Source organism: Crinia signifera, chromosome 6 (assembly GCF_055691185.1).
Source record: "Crinia signifera chromosome 6, ASM5569118v1, whole genome shotgun sequence".
Lineage (NCBI taxonomy): Eukaryota > Metazoa > Chordata > Amphibia > Anura > Myobatrachidae > Crinia > Crinia signifera.
The window spans coordinates 284,979,842-285,005,067 of record NC_139222.1 but is presented as its reverse complement, the minus strand read 5'-3'; the positions used below and the strand labels follow the sequence as shown (position 1 = coordinate 285,005,067).

The window sequence follows — 25,226 nt, the reverse complement described above, 5'->3', positions numbered from 1 at the left end:
GTTAGTAATGACTACACCTGTGCACCAGCTAGGTGGTCTGGGAAATGTGACAGTTAGTAATGACTACACCTGTGCACCAGCTAGTTGGTCTGGGGAATGTGACAGTTAGTAATGACTACACCTGTGCACCAGCTAGTTGGTCTGGGGAATGTGACAGTTAGTAATGACTACAGCTGTGCACCAGCTAGGTGATCTGGGGAATGTGACAGTTAGTATTGACTACAGCTGTGCACCAGCTAGGTGATCTGGGGAATGTGACAGTTAGTAATGACTACAGCTGTGCACCAGCTAGGTGGTCTGGGTTATGTGACAGTTAGTAATGACTACACCTGTGCACCAGCTAGGTGGTCTGGGTTATGTGACAGTTAGTAATGACTACACCTGTGCACCAGCTAGTTGGTCTGGGGAATGTGACAGTTAGTAATGACTACACCTGTGCACCAGCTAGTTGGTCTGGGGAATGTGACAGTTAGTAATGACTACAGCTGTGCACCAGCTAGGTGATCTGGGGAATGTGACAGTTAGTAATGACTACAGCTGTGCACCAGCTAGGTGATCTGGGGAATGTGACAGTTAGTAATGACTACAGCTGTGCACCAGCTAGTTGATCTGGGGAATGTGATAGTTAGTAATGACTACAGCTGTGCACCAGCTAGGTGATCTGGGGAATGTGACAGTTAGTAATGACTACAGCTGTGCACCAGCTAGGTGATCTGGGGAATGTGACAGTTAGTAATGACTACACCTGTGCACCAGCTAGGTGATCTGGGGAATGTGACAGTTAGTAATGACTACACCTGGGCACCAGCTAGGTGATCTGGGGAATGTGACAGTTAGTAATGACTACACCTGTGCACCAGCTAGGTGATCTGGGGAATGTGACAGTTAGTAATGACTACACCTGTGCACCAGCTAGGTGATCTGGGGAATGTGACAGTTAGTAATGACTACACCTGTGCACCAGCTAGGTGATCTGGGGAATGTGACAGTTAGTAATGACTACACCTGTGCACCAGCTAGGTGATCTGGGGAATGTGACAGTTACTAATGACTACAGCTGTGCACCAGCTAGGTGATCTGGGGAATGTGATAGTTAGAAAAGACTACAGCTGTGCACCAGCTAGGTGATCTGGGGAATGTGATAGTTAGTAATGACTACAGCTGTGCACCAGCTAGGTGATCTGGGGAATGTGACAGTTAGTATTGACTACACCTGTGCACCAGCTAGGTGATCTGGGGAATGTGACAGTTAGTAATGACTACACCTGTGCACCAGCTAGGTTGTCTGGGAATGTGACAGTTAGTAATGACTACACCTGTGCACCAGCTAGCTGATCTGGGGAATGTGACAGTTAGTAATGACTACAGCTGTGCACCAGCTAGGTGATCTGGGACATGTGACAGTTAGTAATGACTACAGCTGCGCACTAGCTAGGTGATCTGGGGAATGTGACAGTTAGTAATCACTACACCTGTGCACCAGCTAGGTGATCTGGGACATGTGACAGTTAGTAATGACTACAGCTGTGCACCAGCTAGGTGATCTGGGAAATGTGACAGTTAGTAATGACTGCACCTATGCACCAGCTAGGTGATCTGGGTATGTGACAGTTAGTAATGACTACACCTGTGCACCAGCTGGGTGGTCTGGAAAACCTGGACCGTTGGTAGATCTCGAGGACCGGTTTGGCCACCCCTGCACTAATTGATATTACAAACTAGGGAGAAATTTAATTAGATGGGAGATCTATTTCACATGGGACGTTGCTGCTGTCATTTGAAAGTTGTTTTTGAAAAATGACAGTTAGGGCTGACTGGTCCTCATCTCCCCCTCGGAGCACCACACTTCCCACCTGCACTGGATTTGCTGCGCTCTGAGGATCCTGACCTATTGATCCGTCACACTTCATTCTTGCATGAGCCGCTGTGAAATATTTAAGAAGCCGCTCTGTATTTGCGTTATCAGCCTGGCATTTTGTATATCGCAACCTCTCCGGATAATCGTATTTGTGCATTAAAGCCCCGGACAGCGCATTAACCTTCCTTTCTTCTCCCTAAATCTGTCTGTATCTGCAGCAGATAATCTCCTCTCTACAGACCAGCTCTCCCTTCTGGCGGCAGGAGCTAGACGGAGCACTCCCAGCTAGCCGGAGAGCCGCTGGGGAATGTGTCTGTATGATATACCTGATCCACCAACAAACGGATAACATAACGCATCAACCACAATTACAGCCATGAATAAAAGGTAACGACGCGGTTATAGGCGCAGCAATATGGAGCAATTACCGCCATGCCAGCGTCTGCAGCTTCACGTGGGGGCGTTTACCCAGGTAAAGCCGCATTACAGACGATTATCGACAGACTATGCACCTGCAAGGCCGTCCTGCGATGACATCCTGCTACTTATTTCTATTCGGGGCGTCTGAGGGTGGTAACCGGCCGTTTCGTGGGAGTGCTAAGATAAAAGGTGGGCGTGTCAGAAGAAAACGCTGGGAGTGTCAGGAAATCCAGGCCGGATATGCCTGTATACATCACAGCCGCTAATTAACTCCAGGGCTATGCGGAGAGTTCGGCGTTTACCCACTCACCAACCAGCGAATTAATTCTGCTTAGCGAGCGGCTCCGAATTAGGCCCACAGTGCATGAGAATACAAATCAATCCTTCAATTACAGGATATTGTTGATCTATTGGTATTTTGCTATTGGTGGAGCGTTCTCTTACATCTACCCCCAAATCACGCCGTATAGCCCCGTCTGGAGCGCCATGGATTTCACACCAAATAAACACCTGGGGCGGGATATAAAGACGGGATATGGTCGATTGGTCGACACTCTGTAGGTCGGTATACAGTAGGTTGACACATGAAATAGGTCGACAGGGTTGGAAGGTCGTCTCAAGCATTAGGTCGACAGTCAAATTGTCAACATGAGTTTTTCAGGGTTTTTCTGAGCAGACTTGTGCTGACGGGGGGTATTTCATACGCTACATCCACTAAAACATGGTGGGGGATATAATAGTGTGCCCGAAGCATGTCCGAAACATGGTGATTGGACGCGGTACACTTAGACAGTGTCCATGTCGACTTAAATGTCAACCTAAATTCAGGACAAAAAAAAACGTGAAAAACTGAACCCTCCCATTGTCAAACTATTGCTTGTGTTGACCTCCTGTCAACCTAAGCCATGTCAACCTCTTTCAGGTGTCGACCTAAGCCGTGTTGACCTTATCTATGTCGACCTCCATTGAGTCGACCCTATGACCCCTTACCTGCCGGCACTCACACAGGATCCATATGGAAGAGCCGCGTCACAGCGCTGTGCACAATCTGCACTGACATCAATACTAGCCCGAAGCAGCGCGCATGCCCACACTGCCACTCTGCAGTCCCCGCGTGGCCGCCTACTTACAGTACACAAGGCTGTCCGAGGGGGCCTGATGATGCAACGCAAACCCGTGCTGAATCAAATCATCGTAGTCCCCCCCCCCCCAATACACAATGGGCCTTATTATGGTTGACTCACTCGTATGCAAATTAGCACGGGGACCGATGTTTTGCGCATGCGCAGCAGCATTTCTGCGCATGTGTACACTGGGTGCGTGGGAACTCGGCGAAAAGTCTTTTCGACAAGTGTACACTCCCAGCCTTGCTAGCGGGGGGTGGAGAGGGGCGTGGGGTGCCAGCCTGGGCCATTAGCATATGTGAATGCCCAGCGTTTCATGTACGTTCCCCTTGAAAATGATGGGCGTACACATACTAGTGCGTTCATGACGCACGGGCGGGAGGCAGACAGCTGAACTAACCGGTTGTCAGCTGCCCCTCCAATTCCCCCGGAATTCTACACGGACCTCTCTTACATATGCGTGCGCCTTCACTGGGCAGTCGGCAACCATCGAAAGATGGGTGAGGTTCCCACTGGCATGCAAATGGACCCCGCTTGCGAATGGGTGGTGCCGGCTAACCATTCACAAGGTGGGGTTAGGGTGACTCGCAAGGATGCCAAGTCGCATCCGAGGGAGTCAACCAGGATAAGGCCCGATGTCTGTTTTCTCACCACTGTATAGCGGGAGGCGGAGCCACTTCACGCAATCATCCTGACCTTATAAAAGGGGGTGGTGCAGAGCGGCGGCGGGTCATCGGGGGGTGGGTGAGAAGGCAGTGCTTGGAGCAGATGCTGCCTCCACCCATGAAAGGGATGACCCGGGTTACCCTTTTACACTACCCAGCAAACCTGGGCCGATTCGGGATGAACCCTTCTTTTAACCTGGGTCGGAACGCCGGGTTGCTGGACCCGTGTTTTTTCAAATGGCCCTTTCACATCGCACAGTGACCCGGGTTATTTATCGCAGTGTGAAAGGGGTATAATAAACCCGCAGTGGAGGAACATTTCCTTTATTATATCCTTGACTGACCGGTGATAAGATGGGCACTGGATATGGCGCATTGTAGCGTTCTCCGTTTGATCAGACTAAATAGCAGTGGCGGGCAGGGTACGTGGCGGGTGCTGTCCTTTGCACAAATTTCCAACGTCTCTAACATTTTATAAAATAATAATATTCCCCATTCTGCTTAAAAGGCAGAAAACGATTTATCTTTTTTATTCTCCTCCTCTTCATTCCCAGCGTAACGTCCTCGGACTGCGCTATTTATATTTCATGAAGTACAGAAAATCACTGGAGATTGCTGGTGACCTCAGTCTAGATGAAAGTTTTAGCGCAGGACGTTAAACACACGACCCGACATCGCGACAGGCGGCAGCAGACACAGATATCTCACTGATATAAAGCTGAATAAACAGCATGTGGAACATTTACCAGCGCAGGGCGCCTGTGGGACATAAACAGTCATTCCGATGCCAGTGTCATGATCTACGGCGCGGTACAGACCCGCGATGAGGCGGAAATGTTGACATTGTGAATACTGAGAGCTGGCACGTCAACAATACGGGTGATTAGAGCCCCAGCCAGTGGCGGTTCTTACCTATGGGCTGCAGGTAATATCCACCACTGTGCTCAGGGTTAGGTCGCCCCCCCCTCACACACCGTGTTTGCTCGCACGGGTTGCGAATGGATGTTTTACATAAACATTGATTTGCAATCTGTGGGGGAATGGACGAGAATAACTCCCGCAGTCTGTGTGAGACTGCTCTGGCTTCACTGTGACTGGCAGTGGCTTCCTATTGGAAGTCTGACCTGCCAGTCACCCAAGGCAATCCCATTGGGAGGTGTTACCTCCCTCCGGAACGGCCTCTTTGGCTTCTACATGGGGTATGTGCACATGCGCAGTGCCGATACATATGTTCCGGTCCTGGTACCTGTCATCTACATTGTACAGGCATTGAGAATGCAGCGTGGAGTCGGTGAGCAGCTGCGCATGCATGTTGGGGGGGGGGGCAACATGGAGTCACACAAGCTGCCAGCCTATGCTCCTACAGAGAGGCCAGGAAATCTCTGTCTTCCGATGGAGATCCTGGTCTCACCACCCCCCAAAATGGAGTCCATTGCAATCCATCCCCCACTCCCAAATGGCTGCAAAATTTGCCCCCAAAGAGGCGGGACCCGTACTGTACACGCTCAAAGTACATCGTCCACCGCCACTGCTCCACGCAGAAGGTGTGACCAATCAGCATCATATATTGATATTCCAAATCTATACTGGATCATAGGGGTCTATGTACTAAGCCTTGGATGAGATACAGTGTAGAGAGAGTGCGAGAGAGAGGTAAAGTAGCAGTCTGTTGGCCCCTAACTGTCATTTTTTTAAACACAGGTATTAAGCCTGGAAAAGAGAACAAGTTGAAGGTGATAATGTACAGGCCAGTCCACCCCCAACTGTAATTTTTAAACTCAGCCTGTAACTTAACAGTTAGGGGCTTGTGTGTTATCACCTTCCACTGAATCTCTTCTACAGGCCGAATACATCTGTCCCACAGTCTGTAACATGACAGTTAGGAGCTGACTGGGTGCTACTTTATCTCTGTCCATGTTATCTGTCTCTAAGGCTTAGCAAGCAAACCTGAAAGTACCAGTCAATCAGCTCCTACCTATAATTCCACAGACTGTTTGAAAAATGGCAGTGAAGAGCTGCCTGGTACTTTACGGCTTAGTACTGTACACAGAGCTGGGTTGTTTATCCCGTAAGCCGCGTGTTCAGCCGTAAGAAGTGTCACATTCACGCTCAGCTTCTCCTGAGAACATTTACACATTTAATTAATATTTACAATTCCTGCAAAGCTCTTAATATGCAGCATATTTAATTAATCTCTCATTATCCGACAGGTACGTGGAGCGTAATGCCTTATACTAAGAGGCAGAGAGAATATGTGAGGCGCCGGGGGCATGATTGTACGGGCTGCTGTGCGCCCCTTCATCTGCAAGCAGCGTGAGGTGTGAGGCACCGCGGTCTGCATATATAAAACACCAAGCATTCAGAGGAAATCTGAAGCAAAACAGGGACGTTCCAGCAAAGCCTCCTCCTCTTACACCATCAGACGACTTTCACTTATTATTCCAGCTTGCCTGCTGCATACAATATACTGTACTGTATTGACTTGTAAATTCCTTTTCAGTCGTCTTTATTTTACCATACAGTGTTGTTAATTTGACACAAGCATTAGGTCGACAATGGCAAGGTCGACAGTCAAAAGTCGACATCAGTTTTTCACTTTTTTTGAGCCGACATGTGCCGACAGGCGGTATTTTATACCCTACCATCCACAAGGGGTGGTGGGAGAATAGAATAGTGTGCCGAGTGCAGAGAGCCATGCGAGGGCACGTGGTACACTTAGACGGTGTCCATGTCGACTATGTCATCATTCGGGACACAAAAAAAAACGCATGTCGACCTTTTGACTGCAGATCTTGCCATTGTCAACCTAATGCTTGTGTCAACCTTCCAACCCTGTCGACTGTAGCCATATCGACCTAATTCAGGTGTCGACCAAAGGCCTGTCAATCTTTAATGGTCGACGCAATGCATGTCAACCTAAAGTTGGTCGACCCAATGACCCCGTACCCCCTGATTCTGAGTCATACGCAAAAGCTCACACATCAGCCTCTATTGATGGCAGCCAATAGGTCGACAACAAATATCGACTGCAATAGGTCAACATTGACAAAAGGTCAACTTGCACTACAACACCAGCAATATACTGTATCAATGTGGGAAAGGTCAACACATGGAAAGAATGACATGCACTCTTTTCACGTGTCGACCATTGCTTGTGTTATGTCAATGATGAACTAGGGCATGTCAATCTTCTGCCAATATCAACTTAGTGTATGTCGACCTTTTGATGTTAACCTATGGACTGCCTACCTAGACATTGTCGTCGCCACTTCCGTATACCCTATATACATTCCCTAGATTGAGCCAGGTGTCAGGTTGTTCCCACCTGGCGGAAGCTGAATGCTGGGAGTCTTCTGCATCGGTATCAGGAGCGGTAACACAGAAACGTGATAGGTGTCTGGTAACTACGTCCGGGGGCCGGAAACGTTTCATTGCTGAATTAGAACCGTGAGACTGAGAAGCGACAACATGGCCCAGAGACAGCTGTCGTCTCACATCCCACATGTTCAATTACAGCATGCGAATAGGCCTCTGCCTGACAAAAGTCAATGTTTAAGTAACTGAGCAATTACAGTGTGGGCTGAGCACGTACCTCCACAGCGAGCTCTCCGTGATGCTCCCCAGGTTGTAGTCGTACAGCTTTGTCAGTATTAGTATCACCTGCAGGCAAAGGGAGAGACACAATGTCAGATCAGTCTGAAACAATTACTGTCTGGTAGAAGCAGGATGGAGCTGACCCCAGGGGGGTGTTAGGATCTGCTTAATGGGCGCGTAATACAAACGGAGAGAGGGAAGATATAGAGCTGGATGAGACAGAATGGGGGGTCTGCAGGGACAGAGGGAGATCACACTCATGTATCATGTTATCATGTAGTGTACATTACTGATATCACAGAAGGACACACAACCACACACACACATATACATTGTCCCATACTATACATTACTGATATCACAGAAGGACCCGCAAACACACAAAAGTTATACGCGTACGCTCACCACGCTTCGGGCTCGGTGGCTCGCTGCGCTATATAAAATCAACTCCACGCCGATGTGGATAGTGGGGGTATGAAAAGGTCGGAGGACACGTACCGCCGCCCCTCGCGGGCTCGCTGCACTTCGGGTTGGCGTTCATAGTGGGGGTGGCGTGGGGGTGCATTTAACATTGTAAGCACCGATTAGGGTGGTTATACAATTAAAAATCGTATAGGGGGCTTAAACAATTTAAAATCGCATTGCATCGGTGTGCATCGGGTGTATGGCATGTGATGCGATTATATGTCGTACGACTTAATATCATGGACGCCGTGATAATACACAAGTAACATAATAACAATTAATTTAAACCAGCCAAAAAAAATTGGACAGCGAAAGGTTAAAGTTATAAAGCAGAATAAACACAATATGTTGGCAGTATACAAACATAACACATGTGTTACATACAGTAGATCACTATGAAAGGCTGTAAGTAGCAGCCTGATCATCATGTTTTTTCTTGGTTTGTTTCCTAATGGTAATGGTTTCTTCACAGCGTCATGTGACCAGTGTGGGAAATGCAGTCACATGGTACATGATGTAGTGATGAGCAGGGCAGGGAGGCGCTGGGCTGGAGACAGGGAGGCGCCGGGCTGAGCAGAGAGGCTTTGGAACACTGCTCTGATACTCTCTGTAACTGACAGCCATACTTATTTTGCCTTCTGAGAGATTTTGAAAAGAGCATGATTTGTATAAGAACCGTCAGGAAACATCGCATGCACACACGCATTTAACTACTTAACTTGCTGCTTTACGTTAATTTCATTGAGTTTTCCTACCACTTCCGCAGTGTTTTGTTTGTGTTTGCAGTAAGGCAACACTGTATCACTCATTGGTTAGTTATTGTAATGCTTTTCGTTATGTACTGTAGAAGTTAGTGGCCTATTCATCAGACAACAGGTTGCAGGCGCAGTATGACTGACAGGCTGTCGCTGCTCGGGGGCGGAGAGTGGGTGGAGCTGGATGTTTCCAAAAACAGGAGCGTGTCCGCCTCGGGCGCAGATATAATGGCCTCACAAGCGAGCAGGAGACGCCCATTCTGAGTAAGCTTAGGCATACTTATATGGCTGACGCAGCTGCCATCGATGTTGTGGCGCCTTGTGGACCCAGCACTCGGATCTACGATGCTGTCAGTGGTGTCTTTTTCTCCTTAGATATATATTAAATGCCCAGTATTGATTGGATGTGCGAACCAGTGACAACTGTGTGCCAGGCCCTAAAACAGATCAGCACATTTAACTAAAAAGTCTTAATGCACTCATTGCAAATATAAATGGCCACTTACAGTGTATTCCCGGCGCTTCTCCCGCCATTCACTTACATTTATTCAGAAGCTGCTCACATTACACGTGACCCGAGCCAGGCCTTTTGTCCAGATCGCTCGGAGTCCACACTAATGGACAGAAAGCCTACGGCACAGGGACATTACCACCTGGAGCAGCCGGTAATGTCTGGCCGAGAGTACGGCTATTATCAGGGAGACTGGCTGGGGAGTCAGCCTGAGCTTCCAGTGTTTAACATTCAGGTGGAGTAAATGAGGAAATCTCACACAGCGACCGGTATAGAAACTCGTGGATCAACGAACAATTCATCTAAAAAGGTTTTATTCAGCCAGATGTATTAAGGCTCAGAGATAGATGGATATAAAGGGTCCGATTCAGACCAGCTCACTAGGCTGAGTATTTAACACACCCCCCCACGCCGCACTAATGCGATCCGAACGGATGTTTAACAAAGGTTAAACCTATGTACCCTATGGGCTACATTGCAGAACTTACCAGGAGAGGGATCTGTTCCTCCCCACTGCTGCCCACTCACACATGCGCCCCCGGATGATGGCACATGGAAGCAAAAAGTATAATGACCGCCTATCCACTGCTGATTGCCGGGACATGCGATACCGCAAAGCACTCGCACAATAGCGATGTTCCCGCAAAACTTTGCTTGAAGGAGGCGATTACCCCAAACCCCCACCCCCCCAGATCTGCCATTGTGCACAGTAAAGCTGGGAACAGCGTTGCCTAACTCTCTCTGCACATGTTACATCAGCCCCACCTGCAGTGCAGCATGGTTTTATCCATTAGAGAGTGATTGTGACTTTCCGAGTGAATCAGAATAACCCCCCTAGTGATATCGCTAATTACCTTGTATATGCTAATGAAGGACAGAACTTGAGCACCAGACTTGTCCGAGTGTGCGTAGAATCTGGGCTCAAGGACATTTATTCTGATGGCGTCGCTCCAGCGTGTACCCAGCGTAACAGAGGTGCCAGGGCAACAAGTCACCTACCCAAGCCTGGTCTATGCCGTACGCCCTGATCTGTAAGGTACAGCGCCGGCTGTGCGTTGGCAGGAGGCCCAGCACTGTGCAGATATACGTCGCGTACTCGGCCGTTGACAGAGCCACGATAGAAGAACGTTCTTCTCACCGTACTTGTGCTCATCAGTGGTTCTTGTATTTATTATCGATGTGATATTCAGGAGGAGCGGGGAGGCGCTGTCAGTAATACCGGACGGCCTGATCTATGTCTTGTGTACTCAGTATCTCCGCAGCGTGCCAGGGGTGCCAGGAATAAATAATGACTCGGGTCTGGCACAGTGTTGCCTGGTAATATTTGTTGCTTTCTGTGAAACTTCAGGAGCAGAACCAGGAGGGCCTGATTCAGACCTGCGTGTAATCGCAGCTTAGCAAACTGCTGGCTGCGTTTAGTCTACATGCAACACTGCAAAATTCACAGCGTTGCGTGTGGACCAGAATAATGTCCGTTGTACTCTCCCGGAGTCCTGAGAGAGGAGCCCGTCCTAATGGAACCCAGCTACGCCCTGGTGAACTGGATGGTAATAGGGGCGTGATGGTACAATTTGCAGTGAACCCCTTCATTTAGTGCCACCACTGATTGTGTGGTGCTGTGAATTCCTGTAGTATTGGTGAGCAGGACCGTACGGAGGGGACCTCTGTGTCTGCACCGACGCCGCCCCTGCTTCTGGCTCGCTGGGTGCTTTCTAGCGCTGGGCACACATCCTGCAATGTGTATTGTAGAACCGTTCAGAGCGTCAGGGCATCTCACCACTCATGTGATCCATTCTTGCCTACTTTTGAAAAACAGTTTCAGGGAGATTATAGTTGGTAGTAGAATTTTGCGCAGTGCCCCATTGAGGGGGTGTGTCATGCTCCACCCAATGGGCGTTTCTAGTTCCATATACTGTATGGAGTGATTGTGAAAAGAGATTGTGAACGTGGCACCTAGAAGCGTGGGTGTGTACTGCTACATCTGAGAGGAATCTAGTAATAGGACTTCTATCCAAATGTAGATGAGCCCCAGAGCAGTTAGTAAGAGCTACTATACTTGGTAAAGTGCTGGGAAATGGTGCTGATGATTCAATGTAAATGTATCTGTCTCTCATTCCTTTTTTCCCAAAAATGTAACCGTGCAATGTGTGCTAGGTGACATGAGGAAGATTGCTAGACTAATGAGGGAGAGAGGGAGATTGCTGCTATGTCAGGGAGTCTCCTGCAGAATGCAGGAGGGGAGGTAACTATGATGTAACAGTGTAATGTGGGCTAGGTGACATGAGGGAGATTGCTAGACTAATGAGGGAGAGAGGGAGATTGCTGCTATGTCAGGGAGTCTCCTGCAGAATGCAGGAGGAGAGGTAACTATGATGTAACAGTGTAATGTAGGCTAGGTGACATGAGGGAGATTGGTAGACTAATGAGGGAGAGGGGGAGATTGCTGGTACGTCAGGGAGTCTCCTGCAGAATGCAGCAGGGGAGGAAACTATGATGTAACAGTGTAATGTGGGCTAGGTGACATGAGGGAGATTGCTAGACTAATGAGGGAGAGAGGGAGATTGCTGCTATTATAGGGAGTCTACTGCAGAATGCAGGAGGAGAGGTAACTATTATGTAACAGTATAATGTGGATTAGGTGACATGAGGGAGATTGCTAGACTAATGAGGGAGATAGGGAGATTGCTGCTATTATAGGGAGTCTCCTGCAGAATGCAGGAGGAGAGGTAACTATGATGTAACAGTGTAATGTGGGCTAGGTGACATGAGGGAGATTGCTAGACTCATGAGGGAGAGAGGGAGATTGCTGCTACGTCAGGGAGTCTCCTGCAGAATGCAGCAGGGGAGGAAACTATGATAACAGTGTAATGTGGGCTAGGTGACATGAGGGAGATTGCTAGACTAATGAGGGAGAGAGGGAGATTGCTGCTATGTCAGGGAGTCTCCTGCAGAATGCAGGAGGGGAGGTAACTATGATGTAACAGTGTAATGTGGGTTAGGTGACATGAGGGAGATTGCTAGACTAATGAGGGAGATTGCTGCTATGTCAGGGAGTCTCCTGCAGAATGCAGGAGGGGAGGTAACTATGATGTAACAGTGTAATGTGGGCTAGGTGAAATGAGGGAGATTGCTAGACTAATGAGGGAGAGAGGGAGATTGCTGCTATATCAGTGAGTCTCCTGCAGAATGCAGGAGGGGAGGTAACTATGATGTAACAGTGTAATGTGGGCTAGGTGACATGAGGAAGATTGCTAGACTAATGAGGGAGAGAGGGCGATTGCTGCTATGTCAGGGAGTCTCCTGCAGAATGCAGGAGGAGAGGTAACTATGATGTAACAGTGTAATGTAGGCTAGGTGACATGTGGGAGATCGGTAGACTAATGAGGGAGGGGGGGTAGATTGCTGGTACGTCAGGGAGTCTCCTGCAGAATGCAGCAGGGGAGGAAACTATGATGTAACAGTGTAATGTGGGCTAGGTGACATGAGGGAGATTGCTAGACTAATGAGGGAGAGAGGGAGATTGCTGCTATTATAGGGAGTCTACTGCAGAATGCAGGAGGAGAGGTAACTATTATGTAACAGTATAATGTGGATTAGGTGACATGAGGGAGATTGCTAGACTAATGAGGGAGATAGGGAGATTGCTGCTATTATAGGGAGTCTCCTGCAGAATGCAGGAGGAGAGGTAACTATGATGTAACAGTGTAATGTGGGCTAGGTGACATGAGGGAGATTGCTAGACTCATGAGGGAGAGAGGGAGATTGCTGCTACGTCAGGGAGTCTCCTGCAGAATGCAGCAGGGGAGGAAACTATGATAACAGTGTAATGTGGGCTAGGTGACATGAGGGAGATTGCTAGACTAATGAGGGAGAGAGGGAGATTGCTGCTATGTCAGGGAGTCTCCTGCAGAATGCAGGAGGGGAGGTAACTATGATGTAACAGTGTAATGTGGGTTAGGTGACATGAGGGAGATTGCTAGACTAATGAGGGAGATTGCTGCTATGTCAGGGAGTCTCCTGCAGAATGCAGGAGGGGAGGTAACTATGATGTAACAGTGTAATGTGGGCTAGGTGAAATGAGGGAGATTGCTAGACTAATGAGGGAGAGAGGGAGATTGCTGCTATGTCAGGGAGTCTCCTGCAGAAAGCCGGAGGGGGGTAACTATGATGTAACAGTGTAATGTGGGCTAGGTGAAATGAGGGAGATTGCTAGACTAATGAGGGAGAGAGGGAGATTGCTGCTATGTCAGGGAGTCTCCTGCAGGATGCATGAGGGGAGGTAACTATGATGTAACAGTGTAATGTGGGCTAGGTGACATAAGGGAGATTGCTAGACTAATGAGGGAGAGAGGGAGATTGCTGCTATTTCAGGGAGTCTCCTGCAGAATGCACGAGGGTAGGAAACTATGATGTGATGTAACATGTTCGGTGGCTGTACAGGGCACCAGTGAGCCATACTATGGTGCTGTAAGTAAGCAGCTGCAGTGCCCTCTGTAAAATCTACCACTGCACACCATTAACAGTAAGTCCCAGTCACCGCAGACCATTCCCAGTGAGCCCCAGTCACTGCAGACCATACCCAGTGAGCCCATGCCACTGCAGACCATACCCAGTGAGCCCATGCCACCGCAGACCATTCCCAGTGAGCCCCAGTCACTGCAGACCATTCCCAGTGAGCCCCAGTCACTGCAGACCATACCCAGTGAGCCCCAGTCACTGCAGACCATACCCAGTGAGCCCATGCCACCGCAGACCATTCCCAGTGAGCCCCAGTCACCGCAGACCATTCCCAGTGAGCCACAGTCACCGCAGACCATACCCAGTGAGCCCATGCCACCGCAGACCATTCCCAGTGAGCCCATGCCACCGCAGACCATTCCCAGTGAGCCCCAGTCACTGCAGACCATACCCAGTGAGCCCCAGTCACTGCAGACCATACCCAGTGAGCCCCAGTCACTGCAGACCATTCCCAGTGAGCCCATGCCACCGCAGACCACTCCCAGTGACTCCCGGTTTAGCAAGCATTCGCTAGCGGTGTGGCGCTGATGGAGAATGGTCCCAGTCCCTGAAGATAGTCCAGCTCACAAATAAAAACAGCGGCTTCTTATTGGAAGCTGTTAGTGCCAATCTCAGGGTAGTGTAGCCAATGTCTCAGGAGCTGCTGGCCACGCCCCCAGGGCTTCTCTTCATGTGCACAGCATTTATTCACCGCAGTGATTCCCAATTGTCCGCTTTCCATTGAATTGCACGGGGATACGGTCATTAGGTCGACCCTTCTAAGGGTGACATGCATTGGGTCAACCACTATTCTATTCTCCCTCCATGCCCTAGTGGATGGTAGGGCATGAGATACCGGCTGTCGGCACATGTCGGCTAAAAAAAAAAAACCTGGAAAAACTTATGTCGACTGTTTGACTGTCAACTATGACTCGGGCACAGACGGTAACTGTGCAGTTCTGCAAAATAGCGCGTTCACCCGTGGGCCTGGATTCCTCCAAGCGGCTGCGGTTACGCCTCTAGTTCCCTTTTATTTGTATTCGCCGTGGACGAGAGCTTTCAGAATGTAATACATGCAGAATAATATGAAGAGAGAACACTGACACTCGGATACGTCTCCTTCTCTTCAGCTGCAGAGCTTAGAACACAATTACAGTTTGTAAGTGAGACGTTTTGGCAAATGGAAACTGATTTGTTTACTGCCTGATCCGCTCTAATCCAAGAAATGTACAACAGGCGTCAGCTCCTCGCAGAGGACGTCCCCCCCCCCGTCCCCCCATACCCATCGCCCCCCCCCCCCCCCCACTCTGGGTATCAGCTGCATTGTTTGGGCATAGACGGTGCCAGTCTCTGAGTAAGGATTAGCGGCCTGAGCTTCCCATACTGGCATGCCGGACTGGGTTCAGGGTTCTGGAGCTGCCAGTGATCCGAGCAGCCCCAGACTGAGACGTTCTAGGTGATTGATTAATAACCAGGGATGAATTGCAGTTCTCATGTCGAGGACAGATAAAAAAACATGGAGATTAATGGTCAAGGGCTTTTACATGTTGACATTTTGCTTGTGTCGACCGTGGTCTACGTTGACATTGACAAAAAGGTCGACACAAGAAAAGGTCAACGTGCACTTTTCACATCTATGTCAGCATCTGTCGACACGGATATTGTATACGTGTACCGTGCACCCTCGCATGTTTCACTATTATAATCTAACGCTATGCTCAAGAACAAGTTCGTTAAAGAACAAAAAAAAACTCATGTCGACCCATCCCGTGTCAACCATTAACATGTCGACTTTTGTTGTGTCAGCCTTGTATCAATGTAAACCTTTGTCATGTGCCAACCTGTCCACCAATAGTGGACGACCTATTGACTGTCAATGTAGACACTGTTGACCCACTGAACGGACACCTGCTGGTTGACATAGACAAATGGTCGACACATGAAATTGTTCATAAGAGTAATTCATGTTTCATGTGTGTCAATTTATAATTTAATCAGTCCAAATCAGTGTACTGCGCCCCCGCGCATGGTGGCTCACTGCGATCGTCATGATGTGAGCACATTACCGTTCCTAACAGGAGTCCAAGTGTGGGGGTAAAGTATAAAAAAAAGTAAGAAAATATACCGTATGGCAATCATTGGAACGTCGACTCTTAGCTTGTGTCGACCTTGTCAATGTCATATGGTAGGGGAGGGTTGTGGGGGGGGGGGGGGACGGACGGACCATGAATGATATTCTCTCCTTTCTGAATGTATCTTGTACAATACAGAAGCTTTTTATTGTTCTTTTACAGCACCTATAAAATCGTTCCGCAGAGTCATTTACATTCAGGAATCCGTCTCACCCTAAAGCTGAATATGTTTAAACATCTCACTCTATAGTCGTGGATCGATGGTGTCCGGGAGCTGCTGCCTTCACTCTGCAGTTGGAGTAGTCTGGTAGGACAATAACTAAACCTATATACACTTTTATTAAATACACGTGCACACGTGCACACACGCACGCACACACACACACACACATATATATAACAGTGGGGTTAAAGTCTCATTCAGTGCACTGAAATATTGGTCAGTATCAAAGAGTTGAAGACATTTTTTGTGAACATTGAATAAATACCGTGACAAGGATCCCATACACGGGGATTCAGGTGAAGTCTTTGGTCTTTACAGTAATTTATAAAGCAGGTCACAGCATACCAGATCAATTCCACAGGCAAGCGTAGTTACAGGCAGCAGCACACAGGTAATCACAGCACAGAACAGACTCTTGTAAATGCTCCAATGATTCCTACCATAGCCCACACCCCGGCCTATCGCTTGGGCAGCTAATTCACCATCAGGAACATTTACCCTTTGCCCTGGAAACACTTATATCAGGAGATCACAGGTGCTGCTGATCACACAACCTTGCTTCTGCTATTGCTCCAAAACCTGGACTGGATCCTCCACATTACTCTCATGTGACGCTATGCTATCTCTGCCAATATATATATATATATATATATATATATATATATATATATATATATATATATATATATATATATATATATATATATATATATATATATATATATACGCACACACACACACACACACACGTGTATGAGCGCTCAGGGACTCGCCACTCATACTGCCCACAGCCATCTGGCAGTCACCTTAATAACTTTATTCCCCACAGTACATCGGGATGGGTGATAGCTAACAAGCATGAATTAGGCCTTCATCAGACCCCGTGGGGTCCGCAAAGTACAGTACCAACATTCTGTAATTTGCGCATGCTATAGACCCATTTATGACACAGACTGGCAGCAGACTTTGAGTGATTGACAGTGTGCTGCCATTTGCGGACAGGAAGGGTGACACAATGGCCTCTACTTTCCAAAAATTAATTCAGGTTAACGCTTTTGTGTGTGTGTGTGTGTGTGGGGGGGGGGGGGGTTGGGGCTGGACGGTGCCAGAATCTCCATCTTTCTAAACCCTTTTATGAATCTCTAGCGGCCAACTTGCTTGACCTTATTGGTCACGCAGCAGGCCAGTGGTGTTGCAGGAGATCACTAATGCAAGTTGAAGGCGTGGCGTACCACTAATGTGTGGTAATTACCATATTAGTGCTATCTGTGCTGCTCAGACGCTCCCGGAGAAACGTGACATTGCTTCTGACCATGCTCTGTGTGCTAAAATCTGTGTGACCCCCGAACGAGCTTAGTGCAATCAGAATCAGGGCCCTTGTGTCTAATTTGCAAATAGAAACACAAATCACTGCGTCCGCCACTTTCCTATACCGCATCCGCAAGGTCCGCGACTCTAAACATCTACAATAAATATTTGATGTTCCTTTTAAGACCCCCCTCAGGTGTAAATCCTCTCCATAAACCCTGATAGCGAGAACCTCCACATGAGAGAGGCCGCTTTCATCTACCAGCTCCCGAAAATCGCACATGCTGTGGCGTAGCGAAACATATATACAGCCGAGCCTTTGTCAGGAGCAATCAGGTGGGATTAATGCGGCGTATAAAAACCTCGCACGCTGCTCATTCCGAGTAATACTACGGCACGTACAGTCATGAATTAGCATGCGATGAATAATTTATCTTAACACTTTTGTATTGTTTATACAAATCACCGCCATGAAAGAGAAGAGCACTAACGCCATAAATCACAGCCTAGCACTCAGTCGCAGGCCGCAGTTATCACTTGACAGAGTTATTGAATAGCGTGCATGACCGCCAAGCCGCTACAAGGGAGATAAGAGCGCTGCCCTTGAATAATTGGCTTTGTCGGCACATAGGATCCACAGACAGCATATCAAAGGGCAGAGCGTTACATAGGAAGGATACAGCCGGCCATAGACAAGCGCGTCCTGAACATGCGCTGCGCGGAGTTTAACAACGTAATGAAGAAATAACAGGTTTCAGCAGCAAAACGTTGCTGGGTCTTGGGGCTTTAATCGATTTAATAACACAAATATTTAATTCTCATAGGCTGTGGTGCATTACATTATTACTATATAGAGACATAGGGCCTTATTCAAGTTCATTCGGAACGGGCCGAAATTTATCACTGTTCCGATATTCTGCGCATGGGCCGTTCGGGGGGGGGGGGGGGGGGGCGTCTGGCATAGGGAATGGGACTCAACCTGGCGTTTAAAAGGTCAAATGCGCATTTGCATTTTGATCCCAAATGTACGCTCCTGCAACAGATGAGATTGGGAGGACGTGAACAAGGGGGTGGGGTTAGGAAGAATATGGCGCTGAGTACTTATCTTGCCTAGAGGGACCCCTTCTCTGATCTGCAGGTACCTTTGTGGTGACGGTTTTGAAAGGAAGGTAAGGCCAGAAAAACTTTCCAACAGTGCATTCCGGTCATAGCACATTTCTTGGACCTTGACCTAATTTCTAACCTCCCACATCGCCCGGAGGACAGAATTTTATTTATCTGTATGTATTTGTGTTTAGAAAGAATAAAGCTCCTTTTATTTTATGATAAATAAGGAGTGAAAATTATTATTTTCTATCTTTGCAACCTGAGATCGGGAGGACGAGCAGCCAACCTATCAAATCCCAGTGGCACTATGCCTACTGCATGCCACCGCCGCCAAATAGGTGGCAGGGCAGAGCCCGCGCCACATGGGGTCTGTCTTCAGATTCCATGAGGTCTGGCTGTCAGCATGGAACCTGCTTAAACCGGCCCACCAAAAATGGCCGCCATCCTTAGATTAGACGTATGCGTACAGCGCTACCCGAAGTGCCTGATTGCTGGTGCACTGCAACCACTAAACCCCTGGCAATGAGCATGAAACCCCCCGCAATGACCAAGAAACCCCTGGCAGCGAGCATGTAACCCCCCCTCCCCAGCATCAAGCATGTAACCCCTGGCAACCAGCAAGAAACCCGTTACAATGAGCATGTAACCCCAGGAAACGAGCAAGAAGAAGAAAATCTCATTTTATCCCTGGGACTGTCTCCCGTAAAGCCAGGAGTTAAGGGAATTATGTATGGGCGAGAGCATGTGCCTGTGTCACACTGATGCTTGATGTAGGTTTAATTCTGATGTTTTCAAACCCTTCACAGAGATCTAAGACATTTCTGTGATCAGAAAACATCCACTGAACACGCTCTGCGCTTTCAACCGTCGCACTATTAATTCCAGCACGGAAAAGGGGGAAACTGGTGCCAAATGAACTGAGGTTTAAAGAGCCACTGTCCAACATCCAGTTTGTTACCCGTAGCAACCCAAAGAAGCTGCAGATGTACAGCGTGACATATACTGTAACATGCATGGATGGATTTGTGTCAGGGAAGCCTTGCTTCCACCTTATTCCTGCAAGACTTCGAATTCAGCTTTCTCGCCCATATTGCAGAAAAAGACAAATATTCTACTGATTTCCTCACTGAGAGCAAGACGTATCAAGCTTCACAACGTGATAAAGTGGAGAGCGATAGTAGATTTCAGTTTGAACACACCCCACTCAAATCTAACTCTCTCTGCACACGTTACATCTTCCCCGGCTGCAGCGCAGCATGTTTTTGCCCAATTTGAGAACAAATTTGTCCTGCGATTAATTCTGAATAACCCCCATTGCCATCTCCATTGTTTAATGGATAAATGACACCAGTTTATCCGATTATTTTCTCTGTGCTTTCGTAAATATGCTGGGTTACATTTATGCAGAGCGTTGCGCAATCAATGCATTAATAATTACAAAGTCTCCCAAATCAATTCGCTTGTTAATACGACGCCAGAACAAAAAATTGATTTAAAAAAAAAAAAAAAATCAAATATCTGATTGCTGCTTTTGTGACCCATGGGGAACACAGATTTCGTGACGGCGTCCCCCCTCCTGTCGGTTTCACAGACGCGGCGTCTACTGCGCACATTTCTCAAGCTCTGGTTTATATTTGTACAGTAATTTGGTTGTGACGTTTTTGCAAGGTAGAAGCGGCTACGACTGTCACAACAGTCGGGTATTTGATTACTGTATGTGATATCTTTTGTTCTGTTTGGGGAAGCGGAACGCGGACTAGTGACGTCCCCCTCTCAGAGACTGCATCAGATAATTGCTGTGTAATATATGCTTTTAGCGCACAGACTCTCGTTCTACTTAAAAGGTTCGTCCTGGGCTCCTGTTCCACAAACAAAGCTTAACAAAGGCGTTTTAAAATAATGGGATCATTCTGAGTGCTATTGTCAGGGCGGAGAATGCAATTTGTTAATGTTTTACATTAGATCCCGCTATATCCTTCCAAACACGGATCCATGTACTTATGTAACTTGGTTGTTGTGTACATTATGCCCTATATACCAGTGCCGCAGAGCTCTTATGGGTGCGTATGAATAAAATATACCAGTTACCAGTTTTATTCATAAGCCAATGATAGTAAAATGCAGGACTGGTTTATACTGCAGCTTTGTGAACGGTGAATCGATAACATGTGGAACATGCCAAGTCCGTCAGTAAGTCGGTGATTCAGCTCACGTAGCTGAGAATACGGACTGAACCCGTGAACGTGAATGGTAACGTATAAAAAAGTTTAAAAGGATGAAAACAAATGCCATGTCGACCTTTTCACGTGTCGACCATTGACAGTATATCAAACTTTTGACCACCATAATGTGTCGATCTTTTAACTGTTGACCCAGTTCTCTGCTGTATGGAAACTTGGTATCTCTTGGTGGCAGCTGGGTGTTGCATGTATAAAGATGCATCAGGTTCAGCGTGACGTCACAGAATGACATTCGCATACTGAGAGTGACGTGTTTGCATTGTGGAAGCATTTAGCTATAAGTGATGGTACAAGACAAAAAGCTGAAACTGCAAAGCATATCACGTCACTTCTTCTTGCATCACTGGCAGTGGTATAAGTGTCAGCTCACCAATCTGTACAGAACGCTGCCTGGATTGGTCTGGCTGGGTGGATCTGAGGTGGCAAATCATTAAGTTCTATCTAACACTAATCTCTTCACTAACACTGTTTCTGCTCAGTGTGAAAGGGTCTTGAAAGAATATCGCAGGATGAACATCCCGGGATTGCATCCCTGGATTGCATCCCGGTGAACATCCCGGGACCGCATCCCGGGTAGATTCTGGAATCAACCCGGGATGCGGTCAGTGCAAATGGTCCCGTACCTGGGATTGGGTACACAGGACTTCATCAAAGCTGCTGATTGGAGCTTTCTTGGGCTCACAAATGCTGATGTCATCTTTCAGAGCCCTGGAGTCCATTTCTAATGACACGCATATGTATTTGCAGGGATGTCCCAGGATCAGTGTGAATGGGGCTGTCCCGGGTCGATCCCAGGTCTGAGTGCAGTGTGAAAGGGTACATTCCGGGGTAGAGTCCCGGGAAGTATCCGGGAACACATTCCCGGGTATGACCCAGCTCTGCGAGTGTGAAAGGGGTATTACACTCCCAGTGAGCTGAAGGTGGAAGGCAGGAGAATAAATGGCCAATCAACGCCACCCATTCTTTGGAATATGTGTCCCCCCCCTAAAAAAAAAAAAAATTATACTGCAGCCCGCTGCCCGCCACCAGCTACAGAGTGCGGAGAGCACCTCCTCTGCACAGCGCTTCCCTAGTAGGGTGCTAAGAATCCTCACATCGGCCCGGTAGATGCCAATGCATGCACTATAGGACCCCTGGTTTAATGACCAGATTCTTTTTACTGCCAGGACAACTATTATCCGCAAATCAGCAAATTCCTTCAAAGACGGAGGGATTTGATGGAATTTTCTAGCGATCATTGATACATCCGTCCCTTCTAGGCTTTGTAGCTATTGCGGTGTCGGGAACTTGGGCTTTTGTTCTGCCAGCGCAATGTGCCGCGTTTCATGGCGAACGTGGTGAATATTGCGTGGCACAGTCTAGAAAATGTTGCACCTCTCTGGTTCTTTTTTCTTCCACACTTGTTTCAGCAGCGTTCCGCAACAGCTGCCTCAGCAAACCCTGGGCGGCTGGGGACTAATCGGGGGAGACAAAGGTCATATTTGATGGTGTTGTTTATCTGTAGTCATTTGTTAGATTTGGACGCCGCCGCGGCATCAATAATTGAAAGCAGGAAATCACAGCTGCTAAAGCCTTCAGATCTCTCCAGCCTTTCACGGGAATTCTGGGGTCCCGGGTGAGCCGTAAGACTTCGCCACGTTTCTCAACGACTGCTTGAACTTTGCAGGGAAAAGGTTTCATTTGTTTACAGCGCGGGAGCTCAGGTGTCCGTTCCGTGTAATCCCGTAACAAGCGTCCTGGGATCTCGCGCCAATAAAAAAAACACTCTTTTTCTCTCTCTGCTAACACTCATAATAAATTTCCAGTGGAATTATTAGATGAGCCGGCACCCGGGGAAGGTGTAATTCATCGGACGGGGGGGCAAAACAGAGCCGAATCTTTAAAACAAACAGGCCATGAATCATGGTTTACTCCAATAACATCTAATGAATATTGTTCAGCATGCCACAGACGCGGGATTTCAGCAATGACCTTCATTTCACATACAGCGCACGGAGATGGAAGACGCCGGAACCGTGCAAATCAAAAATAGCAAATATTAATTTTCTGTCGTACGGACTTCGGCTACAGTTTTACTCTGCTCCCATTAAGTATAATTTGCCTCCCACTTATCCCGCCCAAATACGAAGTCCTTTGCAGAGTTTAAATGGCCATAGCGCACTGGTATAAGGCCACTAGATTGACCCTATTAAGGTCAACATGTTTTGGGTCGACCACTGAAGGTTGACATGGGTAAGGATGACAGGGTTGGAAGGTCGACACAAGCATTAGGTCGACAATGGGAAGTTTGAGAGTCAAAAGGTCGTCATGGAGATTTTTAAGTTTTTTTGTACCGACATGTGCCGACAGGCGGTAGTTCATGCCCTACCATCCACTCTGGCATGGTGGGAGAATACTTATACATGTCCATGTAGACTGTGCCCACATTCAGGGCAAAAGAAACGCGAAAACCTAATGTCGACCTTTTTGACCGTCGACCTTCCAATTGTCGACCACTGTGCCTACTGTGTAGCCAGGAAGGTCTGCGGGCACCCAACGTACCCCCTACCCCTAGATGCACCCAGTACAACCCCCCACACTGTGAGACTAGGGGGTAAATATGCTAAGATGAGATGTTGCCCATAGCAACCAATTAGATTATTTTTCTTATTTATTTAGCAGTGTCTAAAAGATAATAGAAATGATCAGATTGGTTGCCCATAGCAACATCTCACACACAGGGCGTGGGGCGAAGGCCAATGGACAGGGATACATGGCATTTCTTATTTTTTTTTCCTGAATTTCATGTGTTAATCGCATCATAGCCGGCACAAAGAAATTGCTTCATGGTACAGCCGCAGATACAATGTAAGGGTAGATGGCGTGGAGCAGGCGCGGTTCACTCGCCACTAGAGTGACTGCCTTATTCCATATCATAGTAGTTCGGCGCGGTACATGTCTAGCTACCTTCCCACCATAGTTACCTCCCCTCCTGCATTCTGCAGGAGACTCCCTGACATAGCAGCAATCTCCATCTCTCCCTCATTAGTCTAGCAATCTCCCTCATGTCACCTAGCCCACATTACACTGTTACGTCATAGTTACCTCCCCTCCTGCATTCTGCAGGAGACTCCCTGACATAGCAGCAATCTCCCTCTCTCCCTCATTAGTCTAGCAATCTCCCTCATGTCACCTAGCCCACATTACACTGTTACATCATAGTTACCTCCCCTCCTGCATTCTGCAGGAGACTCCCTGACATAGCAGCAATCTCCATCTCTCCCTCATTAGTCTAGCAATCTCCCTCATGTCACCTAGCCCACATTACACTGTTACGTCATAGTTACCTCCCCTCCTGCATTCTGCAGGAGACTCCCTGACATAGCAGCAATCTCCCTCTCTCCCTCATTAGTCTAGCAATCTCCCTCATGTCACCTAGCCCACATTACACTGTTACGTCATAGTTACCTCCCCTCCTGCATTCTGCAGGAGACTCCCTGACATAGCAGCAATCTCCCTCTCTCCCTCATTAGTCTAGCAATCTCCCTCATGTCACCTAGCCCACATTACACTGTTACATCATAGTTACCTCCCCTCCTGCATTCTGCAGGAGACTCCCTGACATAGCAGCAATCTCCATCTCTCCCTCATTAGTCTAGCAATCTCCCTCATGTCACCTAGCCCACATTACACTGTTACGTCATAGTTACCTCCCCTCCTGCATTCTGCAGGAGACTCCCTGACATAGGAGCAATCTCCCTCTCTCCCTCATTAGTCTAGCAATCTCCCTCATGTCACCTAGCCCACATTACACTGTTACATTTGTGGGGAAAAAAGGAATGAGAGATAGATACATTTACATTGAATCATCAGCGCCATTTCCCAGCACTTTACCAAGTACAGTATCTCTTACTAACTGATCATCTACATTTGGATATAAGTCATTGTAAAATATTCCTCTCAGATGTAGCAGTACACACCCACGCGTCTAGGTGCCACGTTCACAATCTCTTTTCACAATCTCGCCATATATGGAAGCAGACACGCCCTTTGGGTGGAGCATGACACGCCCCTCAATGGGGCACTGTGTAAAATTCTACTACCAATGATAATCTCCCTGAAACTAGTTTTCAAAGGTAGGCAAGTATGCTTCCCACAGACAGGACTATCAGTGACACTCCAGTGACAGTAGCACTGACAGTACAGAGCTCATAAGCCTCGCAGGCAACGACAGCATCAGGAAGTGCTGACACAGAGAGCAACGACAGCACAAGGAAGTGCTGACACAGAGAGCAACGACAGCACCAGGAAGTGCTGACACAGAGAGCAACGACAGCACAAGGAAGTG

The 25,226-nt window shown here is 47.9% G+C and overlaps 1 protein-coding gene across 5 annotated transcripts in view; it reads right to left on the bottom strand.

Annotated features, from left to right (window-relative positions):
* The window catches only part of SORCS1 (sortilin related VPS10 domain containing receptor 1), a 501,652-nt gene that overhangs the window by 335,965 nt on the left and 140,461 nt on the right, over nucleotides 1-25,226 (bottom strand). For all 5 annotated transcript variants that reach the window (XM_083149856.1, XM_083149858.1, XM_083149860.1 and 2 more), the window contains exon 2: nucleotides 7,660-7,727. In XM_083149856.1, coding sequence (XP_083005982.1) covers nucleotides 7,660-7,727 — 68 coding nt within the window. The remainder of the gene's footprint in view (nucleotides 1-7,659; nucleotides 7,728-25,226) is intronic.